Genomic DNA, 21,091 nt, shown 5'->3' with positions numbered 1-21,091 from the left:
GACCAGGGTTGCCTGGGAACTGGGGGTATCACAGACTGTTTTACCTTTATTTACTGAGCCCTTTTCCCAAGTGGGGACATTTAAGTGGCTTCTGTTTTCAGTGGCCACGGTGTGGTGGGAACAACCAAAGACCTGGGCTCCCTTATCAGACTTGCTCCCTGCTGTGTTATCAGGACAAGACTGGGGGACCTTCTCAGAGCCTCTGAAGTAAGGGGGTTGTGTTGAGTTCAGGCTTTAAGGTGAGACTCTCAGCTCTGCCTCAGGCTATGACCTGGGCACGTGTCATCTCCTCTGGAGCCTGTCTCATCGCCTGTAAAATGCAGCTAGAAAGAGCCCCTATCATAGGGTTGTTCTCTGGAAGAAATCAGTTTGCACACGCAGAGTGTTTAGCACAGAGCCTGGGTGGTAACTTTTTCACCCATGAAATGGAGGCAGGAGTTCTTATCCTAAGCAGGGTGTATGTCCTGAGGGCACCTGGGACGAGTCAGCGTACCAGGCATCCCGCATGAGAGGGTCCTCCGTCAGCGGAGGCTGTGACATTTGACCCAGGCCTCGCCATAGTGAAGAAGCAGGCAGCCTAACTGTCATGTGGGTCCTCTTCTCGGCAGGTCCACGTGGACCCCTCAGGCACCTTCTTGGCCACTAGCTGCTCTGACAAAAGCATCTCGGTGATTGACTTTTACTCGGGCGAGTGCATTGCCAAGATGTTTGGCCATTCAGGTGGGTGTGCCTCCCTACGTGGGACACCTCCCCATGCGTCCCCACACGGCCTTGTGACTCAGAAGGCCTGCGTGGCTTCTTTGCTCTGCTTTCAGAAATCGTAACTGGCATGAAGTTCACCTATGACTGTCGTCACTTGATCACAGTATCTGGAGACAGGTGGGAAAGGCCTGGAGACTGCCCTTGGCTGGCCTCCCCCTGGGAGTGGGCAGGACCTGTACTGTGGGGAGTGCAGGGGCTCAGACAGTGGGAGCACCGTGCTCCTGGCCTGCCTGTGCAGTGTTCCGCCGAGGGTTCCAGCTTACTGCTCTCTCCTTTGACAGCATGTACCTGGGTGTCACACCCAGCCCTGAGTTCAAACCCCAGATCTGCCACTTAATTTCCTTGTGACCTTGAGAACCTTGAGCAGGTCATTTCCCATCTGTTGTTTTTTTTCTCTCTCTTTTTAATGTTTATTTTTTGAGAGAGAGAGAGAGACAGAGTGTAAGTGGGAGAGGAGCAGAGAGAGAGGGAGACACAGAATCTGAAACAGGCTCCAGGCTTCAAGCTGTCAGCATAGAGCCTGACGTGGGGCTCGAACTCAGGACCAGCGGGATCATGACCTAGGCCGAAGTCAGACGCCCAACCGACTGAGCCACCCAGGTGCCCCAGGTCATTTCCCATCTTAAGCCTCAGTTTGCTCCACCAACTACCTCAAAAAATTGTACAGTGAGAATCAAATGGGGATATAAACTCCTTAGCTCATGGTTGGTGGCCAAGGAAGTCCCTTTTGTCTCTCCCTTCAGTTTATTTCAGTCCTTCTCCAGCCCCCTTCCTTGAGTCTTGAGGTCTTCAGAACAGGTCATGGTTTGGTGGAATGGTCTGGACCTGCTCAGGGTGTAGACCTGACATGGCCTGGAACCCCTGCACTAAGCTGGTGGGGTGTGTTTTCTGGGAGGGGCCAGGGAATTGGAGTCTTGGCTATGGTAACGTAGGTGGCTTCCAGGGTCAGATGGCTTCCGTGTTCACTATTCCCCCTCCTTCCACATCTCTCTTCGGCCTCTGCAGCTGTGTGTTCATCTGGCACCTGGGCCCAGAGATCACTAACTGCATGAAGCAGCACTTGCTGGAGATCGACCACCGGGAGCAGCAACAGCAGAACATGAGGGACGGGAAGTGGAGGAGCCAGCCCAGGTCCTGGCAGTGATCCGACCGTCCCCCACTTGTCTGTCTGCTAGAGGAATGTCTTCCTGCCCTGGGCCCCGTGAGGAGTGAGGCTGAAGACATAGCCATGGCCAGCACAGCCGTAGGCCCTGCCCTTTGTGCACCCGTGGCCGAACTGGGGAGACAGACTTTGAATAGAAAGTTATGGTAGTACATGTGAGAAGGGGCTTGAAGTGGAAGAGTGAAGTGCCTGGAGAGCCTGTGAGCACTGCGATGGAGGGAAGCTCAGGGGACTTTGAGGACCAGAGGAGGCAGAGGAGGCCCCTGAGCCAGTGTGCAGTGGGGAGGGACGTAGTTGGGGAAGGCTCCAGTGGAACTGAAGTGTCTTTTTGTTCTTTAAAGCCTTCATGCTGCAAGACCAGTTTTATTTGGAGTGAATTCATGTTCTAACTTTTGGTTGGGGGTTTAGTTTGGAGGTCTCAGCTGAGTGGGAGATTTGAGGGTTTATTCTCTCTTCTGCCTCTAGCGCTGTCCTTGTCTTTCTCTGTCTTGAGGCTTTGTCATTGCCTCCCAAAGCGACCAGGCCTTAACATGAGCTTCCTGTCCTACAGTGGTATTGGAGGTATTGTAGACCTAGGTACCAAGCGAATGAGCAGCTCCCTTTGGCTCCAGGTTTTGAGGCTTACACCCTGTCCTGAGTGCCCTCCGGTGCCTATCTCATGTCATGTGTGTTTTAGGCTCCTGTGCTCCAAAGGAGATGAAACCTCATTGCTACTCCTACACACACTTCCCAGAAGAGAACCCAGCAGCTTAGTACTCAAGCCCCACTATCTGCTGTGCTTTCTGTCCCATTGCTGTGACTCTGAGAGAGTTTATCTTATTTTTTGAGCCCAGCCTTGTTACATTTCATTCATTGTGGTGATGTTTCCAGCAGAGCGGGTGTGGCAGGTGAGACCTCCCAGCATCATCTTGACAAGGAGTCAGTAATGAGTTCATATGGAAGCTAGCACAGGGCCCAGCCTGAGGCAGATCCCTGTCCCTCCCACCACCACCCCATTTACCTATTTCTCTCCTTGTTGTCCTCATTTCTGGCTTCAGGCAGGAGACCTATGCATCCGTGCCCAGCGAGATTTGCTCCTTAAGCCCTGGAGAGCAGACGGAGGATGAGCTGGAGGAAGAGTGCGAACCGGAAGAGTTGCTGAAGACGCCATCCAAAGAGAGCTTGGACCCAGGTTGGGAAGGGGGCCCATCCAGAGGGGCCCTATTTTGAACTTGCAGCGTAGGGATCACTGCTGGGTTTCGCCCACTACTTGGTTTCCAGGGCCTGGAGGCGAAGCTCAATGATCCTATTAGTCAGTACTCTCACAGTGTAATAGCAACTGGACTCTCATTGGCTTCAGCTGGGAAGAGAATTTATTGGGTCATGGACCTGAAAATTGGAGTATTGGCTTTGGGCAATAGCTGGATTCCAGTCACCAGGTGATGTTAAAGAAACAGATTTTTCTCCGTCTTTTGGCTCTGCTTTTCTCCTATGTTGTCTTTGCTCTCAGGCAGACTCTGCCTCTCCTGGGGGCAAAGATTCCCCCAGCAGTGCTAGGTGATAAAACTCTATATAGAGAAGAGAGCACCTCTTTCCCAGTAGCTGAAGCAAAATCCTGAGGTTGTAAGTCGTGTTTCTGGTGTGAGTCCTGGTGTGCTTCTGAGTCAGTTGCCGTGATTGGCCAGGCCGGAGTCATGTGGTCATCCCTGAGGGCAGAGGTTTGACTCAGCTCCACTTGAGCCACCTGTCCAAAAAGGGTGGGTGGGGGTGTAAGGGCTGTCCCAGGGGAAAAACGGTGCTGTTGACCATAAGACATCAGATTCTGTTGTTCAGGTGAAAGGAGACTAGTAGCTCGATGACTTCAAAGCAGGCCAGACTTCCTCTAAATTTCTGCCCTTCCGCATATCACCTTGGCTTAGGCCCTCATGGTTGCAAGATGGCTGCTTAAGTTGCAGGCATCACAGGCCTCATAGCACACGGCAGTCCCTCCTACAGTCTCCTCTAGAGAGGAAACTTGCCCAGAAGCCCCCAGCAGGCTTCTCTCGGGTCCCATTGGCCATGGTTGCTCCAGCTAAGAGAGGCCGGGTGCTGTCAGTGTGGGGCAGGGGCCTCTGCCAGCGGGGGAGAGCAGGCAGTGGCTGACTAGACAGCTGACTGATAGGCAACAGTAATGTAAGAATTCAGCCTTGGAAAAAAGGGTAAGCAAATCTTCTTTGTTGCCACCCTCACAACCCAATCCCATGTCCTCTGCAGGGTGGCTGTTTTATGTTTGGTATGAATCCTTATAGGCCTCTTTCTGAACATTAATGTACGTATGTACACAGCCATCAGAACACATCGTATTTATGTACATAAGTTGTATTCTACTGTAGACACCATTCTGTATCTTTTCCCTCTCAAAATTATCAACCTGTGTGTTGGTGGATACAAAACAGAGGCCTCCCTCTTTTAACCAGCAGGATAATAGGATATTTTTAAAATGATATTCGCCTCTGGATGGACATTTAGGGTTTAGACTATACACCATTGCAAGTGATGCCATGCTGACCACTCCAAGGCCTACTCCTTGGGCATGTGTGAGTGTTTCTCCAGGACAGAGGCAAGGGCTGGCACTGCTGGGCCCTGGGGTTAGCACGTTTTTTATTTTAAGAGAACCCCAAAGGCCCTCCAAATCCAGCAGTCAGTGTTAAGCCATTCATTCTCCCACACTTTTGCCAATACTTGATACTATGAAGCTTTTTAGTTTGAGCTAGTCATGGGTAAAACATTGTGTGAATTTGCATTTTCCTGACAATTAGTTAAGTTTGAGCATCTTTTGGTATGTCTGTGTTTCTTATAGACATGTGTCTTTGGAGAATTGCCTGTTTTTATATATGTTGCCTGTTTATCTATTGGGTTATTTATTCTCTTTTCATGGATTCCACATGTCTCTCCAGACCCTCGGTGTCTGCTGACCAATGGCAAGCTGCCACTCTGGGCAAAGCGGCTGGTGAGTCTGCCCGGAGACCGGGACACCCAGGGCTGACAAAGCAGGGGTGCTCTCCTTCATGCTCTTCATTCTTCTGGGAGCCCGTTTCCCTTTCTGGGTCTGTCCTTTCCATGTAGAACCCCATCATCCTTGCAGTCTCAGCTTAGGCAGCCCTTCATTCCTATAACATACATAGTGAACACCTACCCTGTGCCAGGCTTATTCTGACCATTAGATACAGCAGTGAGCAAGGCAGACAAAATGTCGGTCTTCATGGGCTCATTTTCTAGTGTGGAAGATGGACAGTATCCACATTAAACAGGTAAGTTGTATAGTATTTGGGAAGCCGATAAGGTCTGTGGAGGAAAAAAAGAGAGAATCTCAGGAAAATAACAAGTGTTGGGGGGAAAGCGCAATAATTTTAGCATAAACAGAAAAGGCCTCACTGAGAAGATGCTATTTGAATAGAGTTGAAGCAAGGGAGAAATGCAGATCCTGGGGAAGAATGTTCCAGGCAGAGAGAATAGTATGCAGGACAAAGGCCATGCGGCAGGATTGTGCTTCGCATGTTCAAGGAAGTACAGGGAGGCCCAGCTGCCAGGGTTGAGGGTGAATGAGGGGCAGAGAGTGGGGAGAGGGGCTCAGAGAGGTAATGGGGGCCAGATGGTATGACACTATGTGGGCTGCGGTGCGTTCCCTAAACATTCCTTATTGTCCTCCCCACTTATTTCTCCCCTCCCTGGCACTGAGTGAGATGGAGACAAAGGAGGGCTCTGAGTTGAGGAAGGCCATGACCTAGTGCAAGTGTGAACATGAGGGGCAAGTGGGGGACCGGGAGGGGACTGTTGGGATAATCCAGACAGAGGAGGTTGGAGACTGGAACAGGGGGAAGAAACGGTTGGATTCTGGATGGATGTTGAAGGTGCAACCAAATGACTGGGTGTGAGAGAAAGAAAGGGACCAAGATGATTGAATGGCTGATTGTTTACTTGGGGGAGGGGCAGGCTAGGAGCTGGTGGGTTAGAAGCAGGCAGCAGAATCCTACAGCCTAGGTTGGATGATTTATTTCAGGAATAATGCCAGTCCTCAGATTAAAACCTATTAGCTCCTCAGGGAAGTCCTCCCTGCCTTCCCGTCCCCTGCAGACCAGGTCTGTCAAGACCCCAGGCTTCCCCTTAATCAGTGAATACTACAAGTAGGGTTACATTCAACAAATATTCATAGCACACTTATTCTGCACAGGCTCTAAGTCTTTTATATGTATTATCTATTTAGTCCCCTTTGAAGTGTAGGAGCTCTTCATATTACTATTTCACAGATGGAGAAACTGAGGCCCAAAGAGGTTAAGTAACTTATCCAGGGTTACACAGATGGGAAGTACAAGACATGGGCAGGCTGGCTCCAGAGCCTGAGTTCTCAAACACCCACCCTCCGCTGTCTCTCAAGCTATAATCTTATTTGGAGGCAGTGCTGGGCAGGACCAGTGGGGAGAAATGGCCACATCGGGGATGTGTTCGGATGGCAGAGCTGACAGAATCTGCTGAAGAAATACAATGTGGAGGGGAACCTGGGTGGCTCAGTCGTTTAAGTGTCCAACTCTTGATTTCAGCTCAGGTCATGATCTCAAGTTTCATGAGTTCGAGCCCCATGTTAAGCTCTGTGCTGACAGCTTGGAGCCTGCTTGGAATTCTTTTCTCCCTCTCTCTCTGCCCTTCCCTCGCTTGCTCTCTCTCAAAATAAATAAACATTAAAAAACAATACAATGTGGATTATGAGGGACAACATAAGAATGAAAGATGAGCTCAAGGTTTGGGGCCTGAGCAGCAGAATAACTGAGACAGGAAAGGCTTCAGGAGGAGCCGATCTGGGGGGAAGATCAGGAGTTGTTTTCAACATGTTCACTTTGAAATATCACTAGGAATCCATACAGATGTAGAGCAGTTGCCTATGTATTTCTGAAATTTAACAGAGAGCTTCAGGCTGGAGATGTTTATCTGGAAGTTGTTGCTGAGTGGTGTTTAAAGCCTAGAGACTGAGGGGCACCTGGGTGGCTCAGTTGGTTGAGTGTCTGACTTCGGCTCAGGTCATGATTTCACAGCTCGTGAGTTCGAGCCCGTCAGGCTCTGTGCTGACATCTCAGAGCCTGAAGCCTGCTTTGAATTCTGTGTCTCCCTCTCTCTCTCTCTCTCTGCCCCTCCCTGCTCACACTCTGTGTCTCTCTCTCAAAAATAAAAATAAAACATTAAAAAAAAAAAAGCTGGATGCAGACTGGATGGAGTCCATGCGGTGTCCCTGGTCCCCCATTGGAGTTGGTGAGCTCTTGGCTAGCTGCCTGACCATCCCCTGTCACCCTCAGCTAGGAGACGATGATGTGGCAGATGGCTCAGCCTTCCATGCCAAGCGCAGCTACAAACCACATGGCCGCTGGGCGGAGCGGGCTGACCAGGAGCCCCTCAAGACCATCCTGGATGCCCGGAACCTGGATTGCTACTTTACCCCCATGAAGCCCGAGAGCCTGGAGGACTCTATTCTGGATACAGTGGAGCCCCAGAGCCTGGTGGGACTGCTGAGTGAGGTACAGACCACCCCTGCCCAGCCAGCAGACCCTGTACCATGACTGCCCACCCAGGGCTTGGGGCCTCAGCATGCTTATTTTGAAAATGAGGCTGAGTATCCCTCTCTAGGGGTGCGAGGTGATTACATGACATGGTGGAAGGCAAGAGGGTGAGGCCCTGGGTCTGGTGCAAGTGAGACTTTCCAGGGCAGACCAGGAGTCTGGGAGGTGGGTCACTTGGGGGGTAAAAGCTTGGGCCCAAGAGCAAGCCTGTGCCTGGCTGGGGAGTATTTGAGCAGGTAGAGGCCTGGCCCTACCCCTTCCTAGCTGTGTGATGACTTACCTCAAGGCTTGCTTCTCTGGGCTTCTGCTTTCAAGCGCCTGGCTGCCTCAGTCAGTGGAGCATGCACTCTTAATCTTGGGGTTGTGCGTTTGAGCTCCATGTTGGGCATAGAGGTTACTTAAAAATAAAATCTTCAAAACAAAACAAAACAAGAAAAAAAGACCTCTAAAAAATGGTCATAAGAAGAACATTCTCAGAAGGCTTTGATAGGAATCCAGTGCTAAGAAGTGGGCCTGGGCCCTCAGAAGTGCTTCAAGCAACTTCAACTCTTGTTCTCTTATCTTCCAAACAAAATTACTTTTTATTCTATTGTATAAACTTTCTTTTCTATTGTAGCATAATACGCATACAGTTGTGTGTACAAACCCTATGCTGTTTGAGGAGAAGAGCTTGACAAATTGTTACCTATGTATGCACTTAGGTATCCACCACCCAAGCCAAAATAGAGTATTTTCTACCTCCTGAAAGACACCCCCTCTTGTGCCCCTCCTAATCAGTACCCCCTCCCTGCAGAGGCAACCAGCCTTCTGACCTCCCACCAAAGATTAGTTTGCGTGTTCTTGAACTCCATAGAGACAGAATCTTAGAGGGTTGGAGCTATATTGATTCCTTATCTGTAAAGGGGCTGGTGATCATGTGGGAGGAGCATAGAATGAACTCAAGATGAGCACATAACTTGGCCCAGGCCCTGGCTCAAAATGAGTGTCCGGCAGTGGGGGCTGCCATCATGACCGACATCTTCACTGTTCTCACTGGTGTTGGCGGAACACCTGGTGGCTTGCAAAGGGCCCTGGTTGCCGTAGCTGCTTGAAACGGCTGTGCTGTCTTCATCCCACAGTTGGAGAGTCCCCAGGAGGATGGCTGTGGGCATCCCTCCTTCCTGCCCCTACAGAGGGAGTCCCCTGAGGACAGGGAGCTCATCGTCTACTCCCTGGAGGCAGAAGTGACGGTCACAGAGACAGACAGGTGGGTCTCCTTTGCACCAAAGGAAGCTTTAGAAGAAGCCTGGGTTACAGGCATGCCCTGGAAGAACTGCTCCCCGCTCTCCCAGTGGGCCTGTGGGGCAGGGCTGCAAGGTCTGAGGGGCACAGGAGCCTGGCCCTGCAGCCTCAGCCACAGCCTTAGCTTCCCTGGTTCCAGGCAGAAGGTGCAGGGAGCCTTTGCAGAGGAGAGACGAGCAGTGCTCCCAGTGGGAACAGGGTGCAGATGTGTAGGGGTTCGGGTGGGGGGCCACTGTATACTAACATGAGTGTGTTCGCTCATTTGCCCCACCTCCACTGGCGCTGCAGCAAGTATTGCATGAAGACGACCGAGGCGGGGCCCGGAGAGCAGCAAGGAGACGCCTCCCTCAGGGTCTCCTCCATCAGCTCCAAGGATCAGAGCCCACCTGAGGGTGAGTGGGGGCCAGTAGAGACCCTGCAGTAGTTTGTCCGTCCAGCCAGGCCCCTTTCTGAGTATCTGTGGTGACCTTGACTCAGTCTTCCTGAAGCTCAGTCTATCACAGAGACAGACATTGTCCCTGCTGGTACCTGAGGATTCTGGAGCCCAACTGCCCACTGGCAGGAGCCCAGCTCTACCCTTTCCTTGAAGTGTAAACTTGCTGGTCCTTACAAATGGAGGGCGGGTATTATCACCCCCATCATCCAGATGGGAAAACTGAAGCCCTGGGAGCCTGAGCCACTTACCTGACTCACCCATTAGGGGCCTAGCTTTGGGCTCCTGACTCCTGCTCTGCTCCTCCAGACTCGGGGGAGTCAGAGGCCGACTTGGAGTGCAGCTTCGCCACCATCCATTCCTCCCCTCCACGGCCAGAGCCAGACCTGATGCTGCCCCCCACACCGGGTAAGCAAGGGCCAGAGGTGGGGCGGGCAGCGCGTGGGGATGGTCATGATATATAACCACTCTCCCCACGTCGGCCCTGCACTCGGTGCCCACTAAGTGTCAGTGTCCTCAACCAGGAGACAGAGCCATTAGCCTCTCGGCCTAGTGGCAGCAGGGTGTGTGACGGGCGAGTCCAGCTTTCTCCATTGTTAAGTGTCTGGCATGTTTGGGCGTCTGCCGTGACTCATGGTGTTGACAGTTCTCTTCTGCCCGCCTTCTCGCCTCCCCTTCGCCTCTCCCCAGGATGCCCAGGGACCGCAGAAGAGCTGTCCCAGCCCGAGGTGCCAGGCATATCCAACAGCTCCCTGCCCCAGACCCCTGAGCAGGAGAAGTTCCTCCGCCAGCACTTCGAGACTCTCACTGATGCTCACTCTGAGGGTAGGGCGGTGCCTGGGCGGCCGTCCAGCACTGGGCACAGCACGGGTGTCACAGGGTGGAGCCTCCACGGCTGGCAAGGGGGCAGAAGGGCTTACATTTTATCTTCAGGACAGAGCCGCACAGGCTCTTCTCCGAGCTGCGTTTGCTCCCAAGGCGTGTGTGTGTGTGGTCGACTGAAGGCGTTTCTAAGGGTCCACCTGCTGGTCTGCGGGTCTTTCTGGGTCCAGGGCTGGGTGGCTGGAGGGATTCTGAGGGCTCCCCTGGCATCTTCCCCTAGAGCTCTTCCATGGATCCCTGAGAGACTTGGAGGCCTCTGAGACTGAGGACTTCTTCAATCCCCGGTTGAGCATCTCAGCCCAGTTCCTCTCACGCCTCCAGAAGACATCCAGGTAGGAGCTGGTGAACCCCCACCCCACCTTCCAACTCTGTCCCCTAGGGCGGGGCCACGTCCCCTCAACAACCCCCAGGACAGCCACAACCACCTGGTCTCCTTCCCACAGGTTCACCCACACCTTCCCTGCCCGGCTGCCCCGGCACCTTGTGAAGTCCCCAGAGGTCAAACTCACGGACCCTGGGGGCAGTCAGCCCAGAGCAGAGCCCCCGAGAGCAGGCGCTGGCCACACCTCCCCAGGCAGAACCAACGTGAGTACTGGGGCCGCTCCCCCAGGACTTGGGGCTGGGAGTCCAGAGGCCTCGTCCTAACCTCATGGCTGTGCTTGCAGGTCCCCCCTGGGAAAAAGCCTGAGGAGCCCGTTGAGATCCTAGAGGCCTGGTGCCCACTGAGTGAGTGCTCCCATCCACAGATAAACAACCCCAGATGCCCATCTGAGCCACGGGGCAGTGGGGATGGACAGGGTCTACTCAGACCCTGAAGCCACCTGGGGTGGGCCCCTATCTGTCAGCCCTACAGTGGGACGTGAGAGTGAAGCAGCTGCTTCCTTTACAGCCCCCTGCCTCACAGGTCTGGCACCCTGTGCCCCCTCCTCCTCAGTGCTGCCCACCGACAGGAAGCCTTCGACACCCACAGCCCTGCCCACTCCAGGCCTGGCTCAGGGTGTCCACAGCCCCTCCATCCACTCATACATGGAGGCCACTGCCAGCTCCCGTGCCAAGATGTCACGCAGCATCTCCCTCGAGGACAGTGAGGGCCCTGTGCTGGCTGAGCTGGCCAGGCCCCTCCGCAGGCCCTCATCAGTCGGGGAGCTGGCATCCCTGGGCCAGGAGCTCCAGGCCAACCCCACCACGGCAGCACTCAGTTCTAACAGTGAGGGCCAAGAACCTGTCCTGCCCTCCTGGGGCAACCATGAGGCCCGGGCGAGTCTGAAGCTGACCCTGTCGAGCATCTGTGACAGGCTCTTGCTACCCCCTTCCCCAGTGGAACCTGTGGCCACCCAGCCCAGTGTCACCATCGCAACAGCCACCTTCTCGGCCTCCAGCCCCGTGGATGCAAGCACCCTGGGGCTCCACAAATCCACCTTTCTCCCAAGGCTCCTGGCCCCTGAGCCCCTCAATACCCCTGCCCACCCCAACAGCACCCCACTTCCAGAGGCCAGGCCTGGGGTCCCTGGCAGCATCACCTCCGTCCTGGAGACAACCCCTGGTGAGTTGACCACTCTTGGGACATGGGATTGTCCCCCAAGCTCAGCCCATGTACCAGGTGGCTTGGCTCCAAAGGTGGGTGCTTGACCCAGCCACAGGGGCTGTGCCATTCATTCATTCATTTACTTAAATATTTAGTGAGCACTTCGTATATGTTGGGCTTTGTTCTAGACCCTAGACGCGTGGGGCCTGGCGGTCAACAAGACTGCAAAGAATTGACACCTTAACTGGGGCCAGACTAAATGTAAAGGAAAATGTTAAATGTTTCACAAAGTGTTGTGTGCTAAGGACAGAAATAAGAGAAACGGTTTAGGGATTGGGGGCTGGGGGGACAGGCAATGGTTACAGTTTTAAGCAGGATAATGAGAAAAGCTTCAGGGAGAAGGGGGCATTTGAGCAGAGTCCTGCAGGAGGGGAGGGAAGGGAGCCTGAGGGACTGAGGGAAGTGTTCCAGGCAGAGGGATAAGAATTGGGATCAGCCCAGCCACCCCAGCCTCTCTTAGACCAGCTAGAAAGAGGAGGTGCCTTTCTCACTCTGTCCCCTCTACCCTACCCCCAGATGCACTCAGTCTGGCCCAGGGCAACCTTGGACACTGGGAGGAGCCTAGGGTGCCAGCCAGGGTCCCGCCCTCAGCTCGCCTAGACCTGAGCACTGTGAGTACTATCGTGCACAGACTGCAGACTGCCTTCCAGGAAGCCCTGGACCTTTACAACGTGGTGAGCCAAGCCCCAGGGTCAGGGGAGAGGGCTGGGGGGTGAGGGGGCCGGACTGCCTGGACTGAGGAACCCCTGACAAGGTTGGTACCCCCTTGCAGATGGTCTCCCGTGACGAGGTGAGCAGTGAGCAGCAGCAGGCACGGACTGAACTGGCCTCCACCTTTGTTTGGATCCATAGCCAGTTAGAAGCCAGTGACTGGCTGGTTGGAACTGATGTGGCCCAAGTCCAGCCCAGCCCAAGGTCCTCCTCCCCACCTACATTGTGCCCCCTGGCCAGCCCAGATTTGCATGCCCTGCTGGAACACTACTCGGAGCTGCTGGTGCAGGCTGTGCGGAGGAAGGCACGGGGGGATTGAGGGCCAGGAGCCTGCTCTCCACTACAGCCCTGCTGCTTCTGAAGAAATAGACATTTTAAGCAAATAAACTGACAGTTTAGAGGAATGGTTCCTGGTGCCTGTCTGCATCCACAAAGCCCCCTTGAGGTGGATGCGGGGAAGGAGGGTAGGGAGGAGACCAGCCCAGGGAACATGAGCGGATAAACTTTGGAAGGGATGAAATTTGTATGCAGCAGGTGTTGGCCTAGCATTGTAGCCTCACCTGCCCTTCCTCTTCCTGTCTCACCTGGGGGACATCAGCCCCAGTGCCCTCCCTGCCTTGTTTCAGGACTCCATCGATGGGACCAACATTCCCAAGAAATTTGGGAACCGCAATAATGATCCCAGCACCTGGATCCATATTGCCTACGTAGCCCTCTGAGCTGCTGTGGGGTCTGTTGTCCTTGCCCAGTGAGGCCCAGCTATTCCCCAAGGAGCCGCCAGCCCTTCCTCTCTGCCCCCTACTGGTACCCAAGAACCCACTGGAGCCACTGCCATCGCCGTGTGCCAGACCATGGTTCCCGGTACACACACTGCCACGCCACTGGTTCATGGTCCCTAGGCCAAGCCCAGCTGGATCCTGTGAGGTCCAGGCTTTTGTCCCTAACTACAGCAGGGGAAATGGACCAGCAGGCTCACTCACTGGACACTGGGGCAGCATGGCCAGTCCATCTAGCAGCTGGAACAAGTAGCTTCCCCAGCAGGAGGACTACAACTAGACTCGTCCCATGAGCTCCCAGCTCTGGTACCAGCTTCCCTAGGCAGCAGGCATCTGGCCGTGTGGCGCGTCTGCCAAGAAGGCCACTCTTGTGACCACAAAAGTCCCTGCTGTCCCAACTCTCTCTAAAAAGGAAGCCAGCAAGGGCAGGGTCCTCGCCCAAAGCACAGCCCCGCCATGTGGCTTGCTGTGGCCTGAACCACCACTTGCCTGAGTTCCTCTCTGCTCTGTTTGGTGGTCATGGCCCACTAGAAACAAGCTTAGACCCACTCTTGTCCAGGGTACCACAGAGCTCAGACTCAAACCTAGGCTTGCCTGGTGGCAGAGCCAGACACTTCAGCATAAAGACATGGCCCTGTGCTGTCTCCATAAACAATTACACGCATCAGAATCAACTGTGCAGTTCAAAAAAATCCTGCCGGGTACCTGTGTCGGTTCTGTGTGTGAGGGGTAGGGTGAGGAGCAAGACAAGATAAGCAAAGCATCTGCCCTCACGGCATTAGCCTTCTAGAGAGCAAAACCGGAATTAAGATGTCACTGTGCTGGCTTGGCTGATGGGTCAGGGAAGGCCTTTCTGAGGTGACATTTGAGCTGAGGCTTGAGAGAAGGCACGGGTCATGTGGGCATCTTGGGAAAGTATCCAGGCAGACAACAGTGGATGCAAATGCCCCATGGGGGGGATGAAATACATGTGTAAGGAATGCAGTGAGCCAGGAGAGGAGATGGGAGGAAGAACAGGGCTCCAGGGGGCAGGGCCTTGTTTCACAACATTTAAATCCAAGAAATACAACACAATTTTCCCCCCAAATAGGATGCCTGGGCTTGGTATTTGAGATGTCAGGTGTTATTTCTCAAAGCTCCCTCTTCCTGCCCCAGGGAGCCCAGGAGGTCCAGGACTCAGGTGGGCTGGACCTCTGACGGGAGGTTCCCTGACCTGCCCAGCCCCACAGGACCTGCCCAGACCACTGGGGCCCACTGTCCTTGCCTCTGCCTAGCTTGGCCACAGTCACCTAAGATCCCTGATGCGAAGCTTGGCATCCAGGCCCCCGGACACCCAGAGGACCGTCTTGAGTCGTGCCCCTCATGGAATGTACCCCTCCCACCCTGTATCATGATTAAGCCTTCAACTCCCTAGTAGCAAATCACTGGCTTATAGGGTTCCAAGCTGTAGGGACATTTGCTACTCTTGACTATGTTCCTGCTCCATTAACCCCTGAGTCTTGAGTTCTGCCCTCCAGCTTAGTGGGCTCTCTCATAGCTGTAACATGGCTGCTGTGCCAGCCCTCAGCAGTACACCTACCCAGCCAGGAACAAAGGCATGAAGGAAGGCAGCCACCAGCATAGTGAGAACAGTGCTAAGCCTCCCTAGACACCTCCCCTTTCAGAGCGATTGCAGGCAAGAGGAATGGAGATTGCTTTCATTTTCTTGGACCAGCCATCTCTCCTGTCCTGGGCATGTGGCTGCTCAAACAAAATTGGGTTCTCTCAGCACAATAGGAGGCTGGGCTGGTAGGGAGGACCCAGGGTGCCTGCCACTCTCCACTTCCCAATGCCAAGCTCTTCAGCCCTAGAAGGACCAGACTTTCTCTCCTCAACAAAACAGCTGGTTAAGAAACCACTGCTGATGAATGTGTGTGAGTGTGGTTTGTGGACTGACAGGGTCCCAGGAGGAAGAGGACAGCATGTTCACATGGGATATTTCAGAGAGTTTAGTAAAGGGATCATTTGCAAAGAAGTGGGCAGGGAACAGGGAAATCATAGGGCTGGTACAGTACCCTGAGCTGGCACCAGAGGTGAGCTGTTCCTCCCACCCTAGCCTTGAGGTGCAAGGGAGCCAAGTGGAAACCAGAAGAGCCGATACTGGAGAGAGGGCTGTCCTAGGGAAGCTGTGTCCCTGGCAACTCCATAGGGGGAGAGTTGGAGGAATCCTTTCCCCCATCATCTGTGGGGCTCCCCACTGTCAAAATCCTGGGAGCCAGGGGGCACAGGAACCCAGATGATGCGGTCCACCCAGGTCAGTCTCCCAGGACACAGAGCAGGGAGGAAGGGGACAGAAAGGGCCTTAGGGAAAATAAAGACACCCAGCCCCGGATTTCTTCCCTAATGTGTTTTCAATGACACAGGAACCAGTTGCCCTGAAACATGCTGTTGGGCACGGAGAACTGGGCACCTGAAAGAGACAAAATGGCTCCACCTAACCATTTGCCAGCTCATTCTTCAGTGCAACTTGCACCCTGTACTCCATGCTGGACAGATCCCAGATACTGGGCTGACAGACCTGTGCCGGACACACCAGTCATGGCTGCACGAAATCCAACAATTGTGAGATGGAGACACTGAAAATTCCATTTTACAGATGGGCTGACTGAAACTCCGATGCTTGCCTAACCACCTCTCAAGACTTCCTAACAACCACCCTGTTCATATGCTGCATGCTAAGCATTCTCCCCACATGATCTACATAGGCCTCTGACACAAACCAGCCAAGGGAGACACATTAGTTCTATCTTCCAGATGAAGAAACCGAGGCTCAGCAACTTGTCTGGGTCCTGCTGAGGTAAAGTGGAAAAACTCTGCCTCCCTTGCTGCCCCAAATGAATGAGCAGGACTGACTCTCAGGGAATGTGAAGAAATGAAATAATGCTCCTCTCACCACCAAGCCTTTATATAGACTGTTCTCTCTGCCTGGAACACCCTCCCTTTTACCTGAAACCTTATCTTCCTTCAGGGCTCACACCCAGACAGTCATCTCTGAACCTTTAAGCTGGACCGGGAGCCTCTTCTGGGCTCCCATGAGCTCCCTGAGTTTTCTCTATTACTGTTTGGATCACTTTGCCTGTGCATTCCCCATCATAGCCTTGGTCATTCTGGGTTGTCACTGGTGGGTCTGTCTCCTCCATGGACTAAGTTATGTGCTCATTTTTAACGTTGAGCTAGATCTGGCCTATAGCTAGAGTTCAGGAAATTGCTGAGTGGATAAATGAGAGAAAGTAACTGCACAGAGAATATTCAAAATCCTTAACCAGTGGTTAAGGGGTGAGACAATGATCAGTCTAGAACACAGGACAGAGTGTTAGGGTGGGGTTCTGGGAGCTCCTGGCTGTGTCACGTGACCCCCTTTGGTTCCTGGACTGTGGGAGAGGGGGGGAGTGGTGTCCCAGGCAATCACTAGGAGCTGGACTATTAACACACCAATATTTTAAAATCTGCTACATCTGGGGGCACCTGGGTGGCTCAGTCGGTTAAGTGTCCGACTTCAGCTCAGGTCATGATCTCACAGGCTGTGAGTTCGAGCCCCACATCGGGCTCTGTGCTGACTGCTCAGAGCCTGGAGCCTGTTTCGGATTCTGTGTCTCCCTCTCTCTCTGCCCCTCCCCTATTCATGCTCTGTCTCTCTCTGTCTCAAAAATAAATAAACGTTAAAAAAAAAATCTGCTACATCTGAACAGTGTTTCTGGCTGAACATCAGTTCTTGGCATCTAATAATCAGAGGTGGAGCTTCCTGCTGGAAGATACACAGCCCGTGTCCTCACTTTGTCCTTACCTACTGGACCCTGCTGTTCCTCCACCCTCTGGGGCAAGCAATCACAGCCACCACCCCCCTCTCCTGCTTCTCAGACAGCTGCTGTGATTTGAATAACCAAGCAGGTTGTTGGATGTCCGGTGGTGACTGATTTGCCTGGCAAACAGACCCCTCAGGTCCTTGGCCCAGCTGCTACTCTGAGAAGACAGCCTTCCTGGAGTCTCTTTTTCTTTTCCCCACATGCAGCAGCTAGCTAGGCTCTAATCTTGCCCTTGCTTGACCTTCTGGGGGGTCCCAGCACTTGGCTGCCCCTGGTGGCTGGAGAGTGCCCTCAGGAACCTGGTGTAGGAGAAGGGGGAGGAATGGTAGGTCCCATCTGAGGCAGAGGTAACTAGAGCCAGCTAAGTCCCTGGGCTTGTCACAAAATTTGCATGAAGAGAATGCAGGTCCTCTGTGGCTCCCCCTTCCCTTCCCTCTTCCCTCCTAGTCATCCTGGGGCTGGGGTGTGACCGCAGGTGGAGGAGGCAGTCGTGCGTGGAGTGCCATCTCACCATTCCGGGAGGTGATGCCCCGTGTCTTCCTGGTCAGGAGTCGGCGTCCACAGCCATCCAACTGGGGCCACTTGCCTGACCAGCTCCGGGGAGATGCCTATGTCCCAGGTGGGCCCCTCACTGGGCCTGGAGGCGAGGGGCAGGTAAGACACAAAGCATCACTGTGTCTGGCTTCTCTCCTCAGACTGCAGCAACCAGCGGGGCCCATCAGCACACCAGTCTTCTGGCCTTGGGGACTCTTGGGCAGCGGTGAGTCTGCAGCTGGACCACAAGACCCTGCTTCGTTTCATCCCTGCCCACTCTCAGCCTGACTGCCTCTCATTCCCTTGAGCCCATTTGCTCATGCCCCCTCCACCCCCCCAGCCTCAAGACCTTTCCACCTTTTGTTCTCACTGCTGGAAATGCCTTTGCTTTCTTGGTAGAGATGTTAGGCTTCATCCCAGGCACCCTTTCCCTAAGCTGGGCAGCCACATTTCCTATCCTGAGATCTCTCTGTCCAGTGGGAGCAGAACAAGATTCAAGCCAAGTGGATGGTGATTTCCTTTATGTCAGGATCAGACAAGGTGACAGGAGCAAGGATGGGGGAAGACTAGGGACTCTCAGAAGGGATATTCAGCTGTGCATGCCCTGGAAGTAGGAAAACACTAGCCAGAAGATAAAGGTGACAGATTATTTCAGTATTTATTGAAAGCCAGGAACTGTTTTAGGCAATTGCTATTTAGCAAGAATAAGACAAAAATTCCTTCCTGGAGCTTATAATCTGTTGGGGGCTTGACAAGAAAAAAACTAGAAAACTAGAAAAATGTCATGTTGGGAGATGTATAAACGGAGAAATAAAGCAAGGTAAAGGCAATGGGGGTCAGGGAAGGCCTCGGAGACAGGGTGGCATTTGCACACGAATAGCAGGCAGTCTCTGGCCTTCCCAGACCTCCTTGGTTCCTGGTTCTAGTTTTTCCATTTGCTCCAGCCAGGGGGTCTAACTCCCATGTCCCTCCCACAGCCTATGCAGGGCAGTCTGGCCTCCACTCCCAGGGGCCCTGGGACACTTGGCTGCCCACTCTGCCCCAAGGCCTTCCCTTTGCAGCGCATGCTGACACGGCACCTCAAGTGCCACAGCCCTGCACGCCGCCACGTGTGCCGCTGCTGTGGCAAGGGCTTTCACGATGCCTTCGACCTCAAGCGCCACATGAGGACTCACACTGGTGAGGAGTGGCAGGGACAGAGAAGGGCAGCTGGGTCCCGGGAGGGTCTGGGATGAAATGGAGAAAGGTGCCCAGGATATGGAGTTTCCGGTGTTTGTGTATATGGGGTGGAGACTCAGCCATCAGACTGATCCCAGTCGGGTGGGTGTATGGTGACGCGAGGGTAGAGGCGTGAACAACGAGGACAGTAGTGGATACATGGATCTAGATTGAAGGTGCAAGGTAAAGCCTCCTCCTTCGCCCCTGGGGAAGGAATATCCTGATGAGGCGGGTGGGAACACAGGTATCTGGTCCTGTTTGTAGCAGGTGGAGGTAGAAGATGGTGGGACAGACCGAGGAGTCCGGACAACTTGGAATAGGAATGGGGGAATGCTCATGGAGGTTAAGGTGGGGAGACTTTAGCTTGGAGGCCATTGTCCTGTCTGTCCTCTCCCCCTCTGCCCACCTGTGCAGGGATCCGGCCATTCCGCTGTGGAGCTTGTGGGAAAGCATTTACTCAGCGCTGCTCACTTGAAGCTCATCTTGCTAAGGTGCACGGGCAGCCAGCCAGCTACGCTTATCGTGAGCGCCGGGAGAAGCTGCATGTGTGTGAGGACTGTGGCTTCACATGCTCGCGGCCTGACACCTATGTGCAGCACCGTGCCCTGCACTGTGTTGAGACTGTGCACCCACACAACACATGAGAGGCAAATAAATGCAGGAAATGCACGCACAGAACACAGTATTTATTACACGTGGGAAAGGATGATTCACTCCGTCCAGCGGTGGCCACAGTGTGGGGCCGTGCACACATAGTACAAGCGCATGGCGTCCTGGCAGAAAGGTTGTCCAGTTAGGAAGGGTACAACATGGAACCTCCGTCCAGCAGAGCCTCACCCCAAGACAACAGGCAAAGGGGCTTTCCCCATTGGTAATGGTCCAGCTCAGTACGCCAGGAAGGGCAGGGTTCCCCCAAATGTTGGTATCCCCACCCCCGGTAAGAACCAAGCCTGGGATACCCAGAAAGCCTTCCTCCTGTCACTCACCTCGGCACGGGCACTATGTGACTGGAAGAACACCGCCTCCTTGTGGCCACACCTGAGAGGGCAGTCAGCCACTCAGCCTACCATCCCCTTCCCTCCTCCCTTCACCCGGTGAGGACGAGCCACTCTCCATCCCCAATATGAACGGCGCGCTCACTTTTGGCACGGGTGGTCCTCGGTCCGCGGCAACGTGGGGTCCTGGGACACGTCAGCGATGATCTGGGTCAGTTCGCTGAGGGAACAGAGGGCGAATAATCATGCCCAGACCAGGTCTCTCAAGCCAACAACCCCTTCCCCAGGCTCTGAGTCCTGCCACTCACTCTACTTCGTGCGTGATTTTGTTGACGTAGATGCAGCTGTTGTCGGCTTCCTGCTGGTAATCACAATTCCGGCACTACGAAAGGGCAAGGGTTGCGGGAAAGGGGTTGCGGGAAAGGGCTTACGGGGAGGTCTCGGAAGGGATTGGAAGGGAAGGCTGGGTTTTCCCCAGAGGTCAGGAATGACTACAGCATGGAGTTTCGAAGCTGGTATAATGGGGTATACCGAGAATCACCTCGGGGATGGACAAGACAGTGGGGGTTCACTCGTAGGACAGTCAGGAGGCAAGACCAAAACACGTAAGGGGCGTAAAAAGAAGTAAGGGTCATGTGGAGTAAGATGGGGTCACACTGGGAACAGGTGGATCCCTCTGGAAAGACCCCGGCGCTCCGTGGGCTCGTGCTCACCGCGTAGAGCAGAATGCGGTTCTCCTTGTCCTCCTTGGGGTAAAGCATGTTGTTACTGTGGGGAGGGAGGAGACAGAGGTCAGTCCTGGGGCCACTACTTGCCCCCCTTACACACTCGCAGCCCCGGCCTCACCATTCCTGGCAGAATCGAATACCCACGAAACCCGGCTCATAGGTCCCGTCCGGTTCCATAGCTACGCACCGCCCGCCAAGCCTTCCGCGCTTGCTCCACCGCGCGACCGGTCGCGGGAAGGATCAAGCCTAGTTGCTTCGCCAAGAGAGGGGCGGAGCTGCGCACATGCTCTGGCTTCCAGCTGCTTTGTGCTTGTCTCTGTGCTCCGAGGTTCGATTAATAACTTGCTTCAGTTTTTTTATATTCTGCAGTAACTGCTTCCAATTTCTGGGCCTTACTTCCCCAGTTTGTAGAACAGTATGGTACGAGAGCCAGGAATACGATGCTTCACGTCATTTGCAAAGCGCCGACCATAAATGAAGCCACGGCTCTTTGCAGGCTGAAGACCAGTGCACATGCGCGGATGGAGTACCTCCTGCCAGTCCTTCCCCTGGGCTTCACCCTTCTCCCGCCTGGGCCGTTTCCCGGGCTGCTATTGGAAGAACTGCGCACATGGAAGA

At 54.0% G+C, this 21,091-nt stretch overlaps 3 protein-coding genes across 5 annotated transcripts in view; 2 read left to right on the top strand and 1 right to left on the bottom strand.

Moving 5' to 3' along the window:
* The window catches only part of WDR62 (WD repeat domain 62), a 45,410-nt gene extending 32,626 nt beyond the window's left edge, over window positions 1–12,784 (top strand). For 2 of the 3 annotated variants that reach the window (XM_040446014.1, XM_040446013.1), the window contains exons 17-32: window positions 609–720; window positions 816–879; window positions 1,768–1,893; window positions 2,962–3,095; window positions 4,840–4,892; window positions 7,228–7,446; window positions 8,607–8,734; window positions 9,058–9,161; window positions 9,512–9,610; window positions 9,893–10,027; window positions 10,305–10,416; window positions 10,528–10,669; window positions 10,750–10,810; window positions 10,974–11,627; window positions 12,186–12,343; window positions 12,424–12,784. In XM_040446014.1, coding sequence (XP_040301948.1) covers window positions 609–720; window positions 816–879; window positions 1,768–1,893; window positions 2,962–3,095; window positions 4,840–4,892; window positions 7,228–7,446; window positions 8,607–8,734; window positions 9,058–9,161; window positions 9,512–9,610; window positions 9,893–10,027; window positions 10,305–10,416; window positions 10,528–10,669; window positions 10,750–10,810; window positions 10,974–11,627; window positions 12,186–12,343; window positions 12,424–12,699 — 2,577 coding nt within the window. In that variant the 3' untranslated portion in view covers window positions 12,700–12,784. The remainder of the gene's footprint in view (window positions 1–608; window positions 721–815; window positions 880–1,767; window positions 1,894–2,961; window positions 3,096–4,839; window positions 4,893–7,227; window positions 7,447–8,606; window positions 8,735–9,057; window positions 9,162–9,511; window positions 9,611–9,892; window positions 10,028–10,304; window positions 10,417–10,527; window positions 10,670–10,749; window positions 10,811–10,973; window positions 11,628–12,185; window positions 12,344–12,423) is intronic. The other variant, XM_040446015.1, reaches the window with a different exon arrangement.
* Window positions 12,785–16,874: 4,090 nt separating this feature from the next.
* Window positions 16,875–19,425, top strand: OVOL3 (ovo like zinc finger 3). The gene is given in 4 exon segments (XM_040446011.1): window positions 16,875–17,673; window positions 17,675–17,758; window positions 18,510–18,711; window positions 19,165–19,425. Coding segments are annotated over 4 exon segments (666 nt in total). The 5' UTR covers window positions 16,875–17,523; the 3' UTR covers window positions 19,395–19,425.
* On the bottom strand, window positions 19,416–20,977 carry POLR2I (RNA polymerase II subunit I). Its single transcript, XM_040446010.1, has 6 exons — window positions 20,592–20,977; window positions 20,459–20,513; window positions 20,054–20,127; window positions 19,891–19,965; window positions 19,737–19,788; window positions 19,416–19,523 (listed from the first exon to the last, which is right to left on the bottom strand). The coding sequence occupies exons 1-6, from the start codon at window positions 20,648–20,650 to the stop codon at window positions 19,461–19,463; spliced, it is 378 nt and encodes a 125-aa protein (XP_040301944.1). The 5' UTR covers window positions 20,651–20,977; the 3' UTR covers window positions 19,416–19,460.
* Window positions 20,978–21,091: the final 114 nt, after the last annotated feature.

The sequence above is a fragment of the Herpailurus yagouaroundi genome, unplaced genomic scaffold (assembly GCF_014898765.1).
Source record: "Herpailurus yagouaroundi ecotype Mexico unplaced genomic scaffold, PumYag 194, whole genome shotgun sequence".
Classification (NCBI taxonomy): Eukaryota; Metazoa; Chordata; class Mammalia; order Carnivora; family Felidae; genus Herpailurus; species Herpailurus yagouaroundi.
Note: the sequence above shows the minus strand (reverse complement) of the source record. Positions and strands in the feature narration are given on the sequence as shown.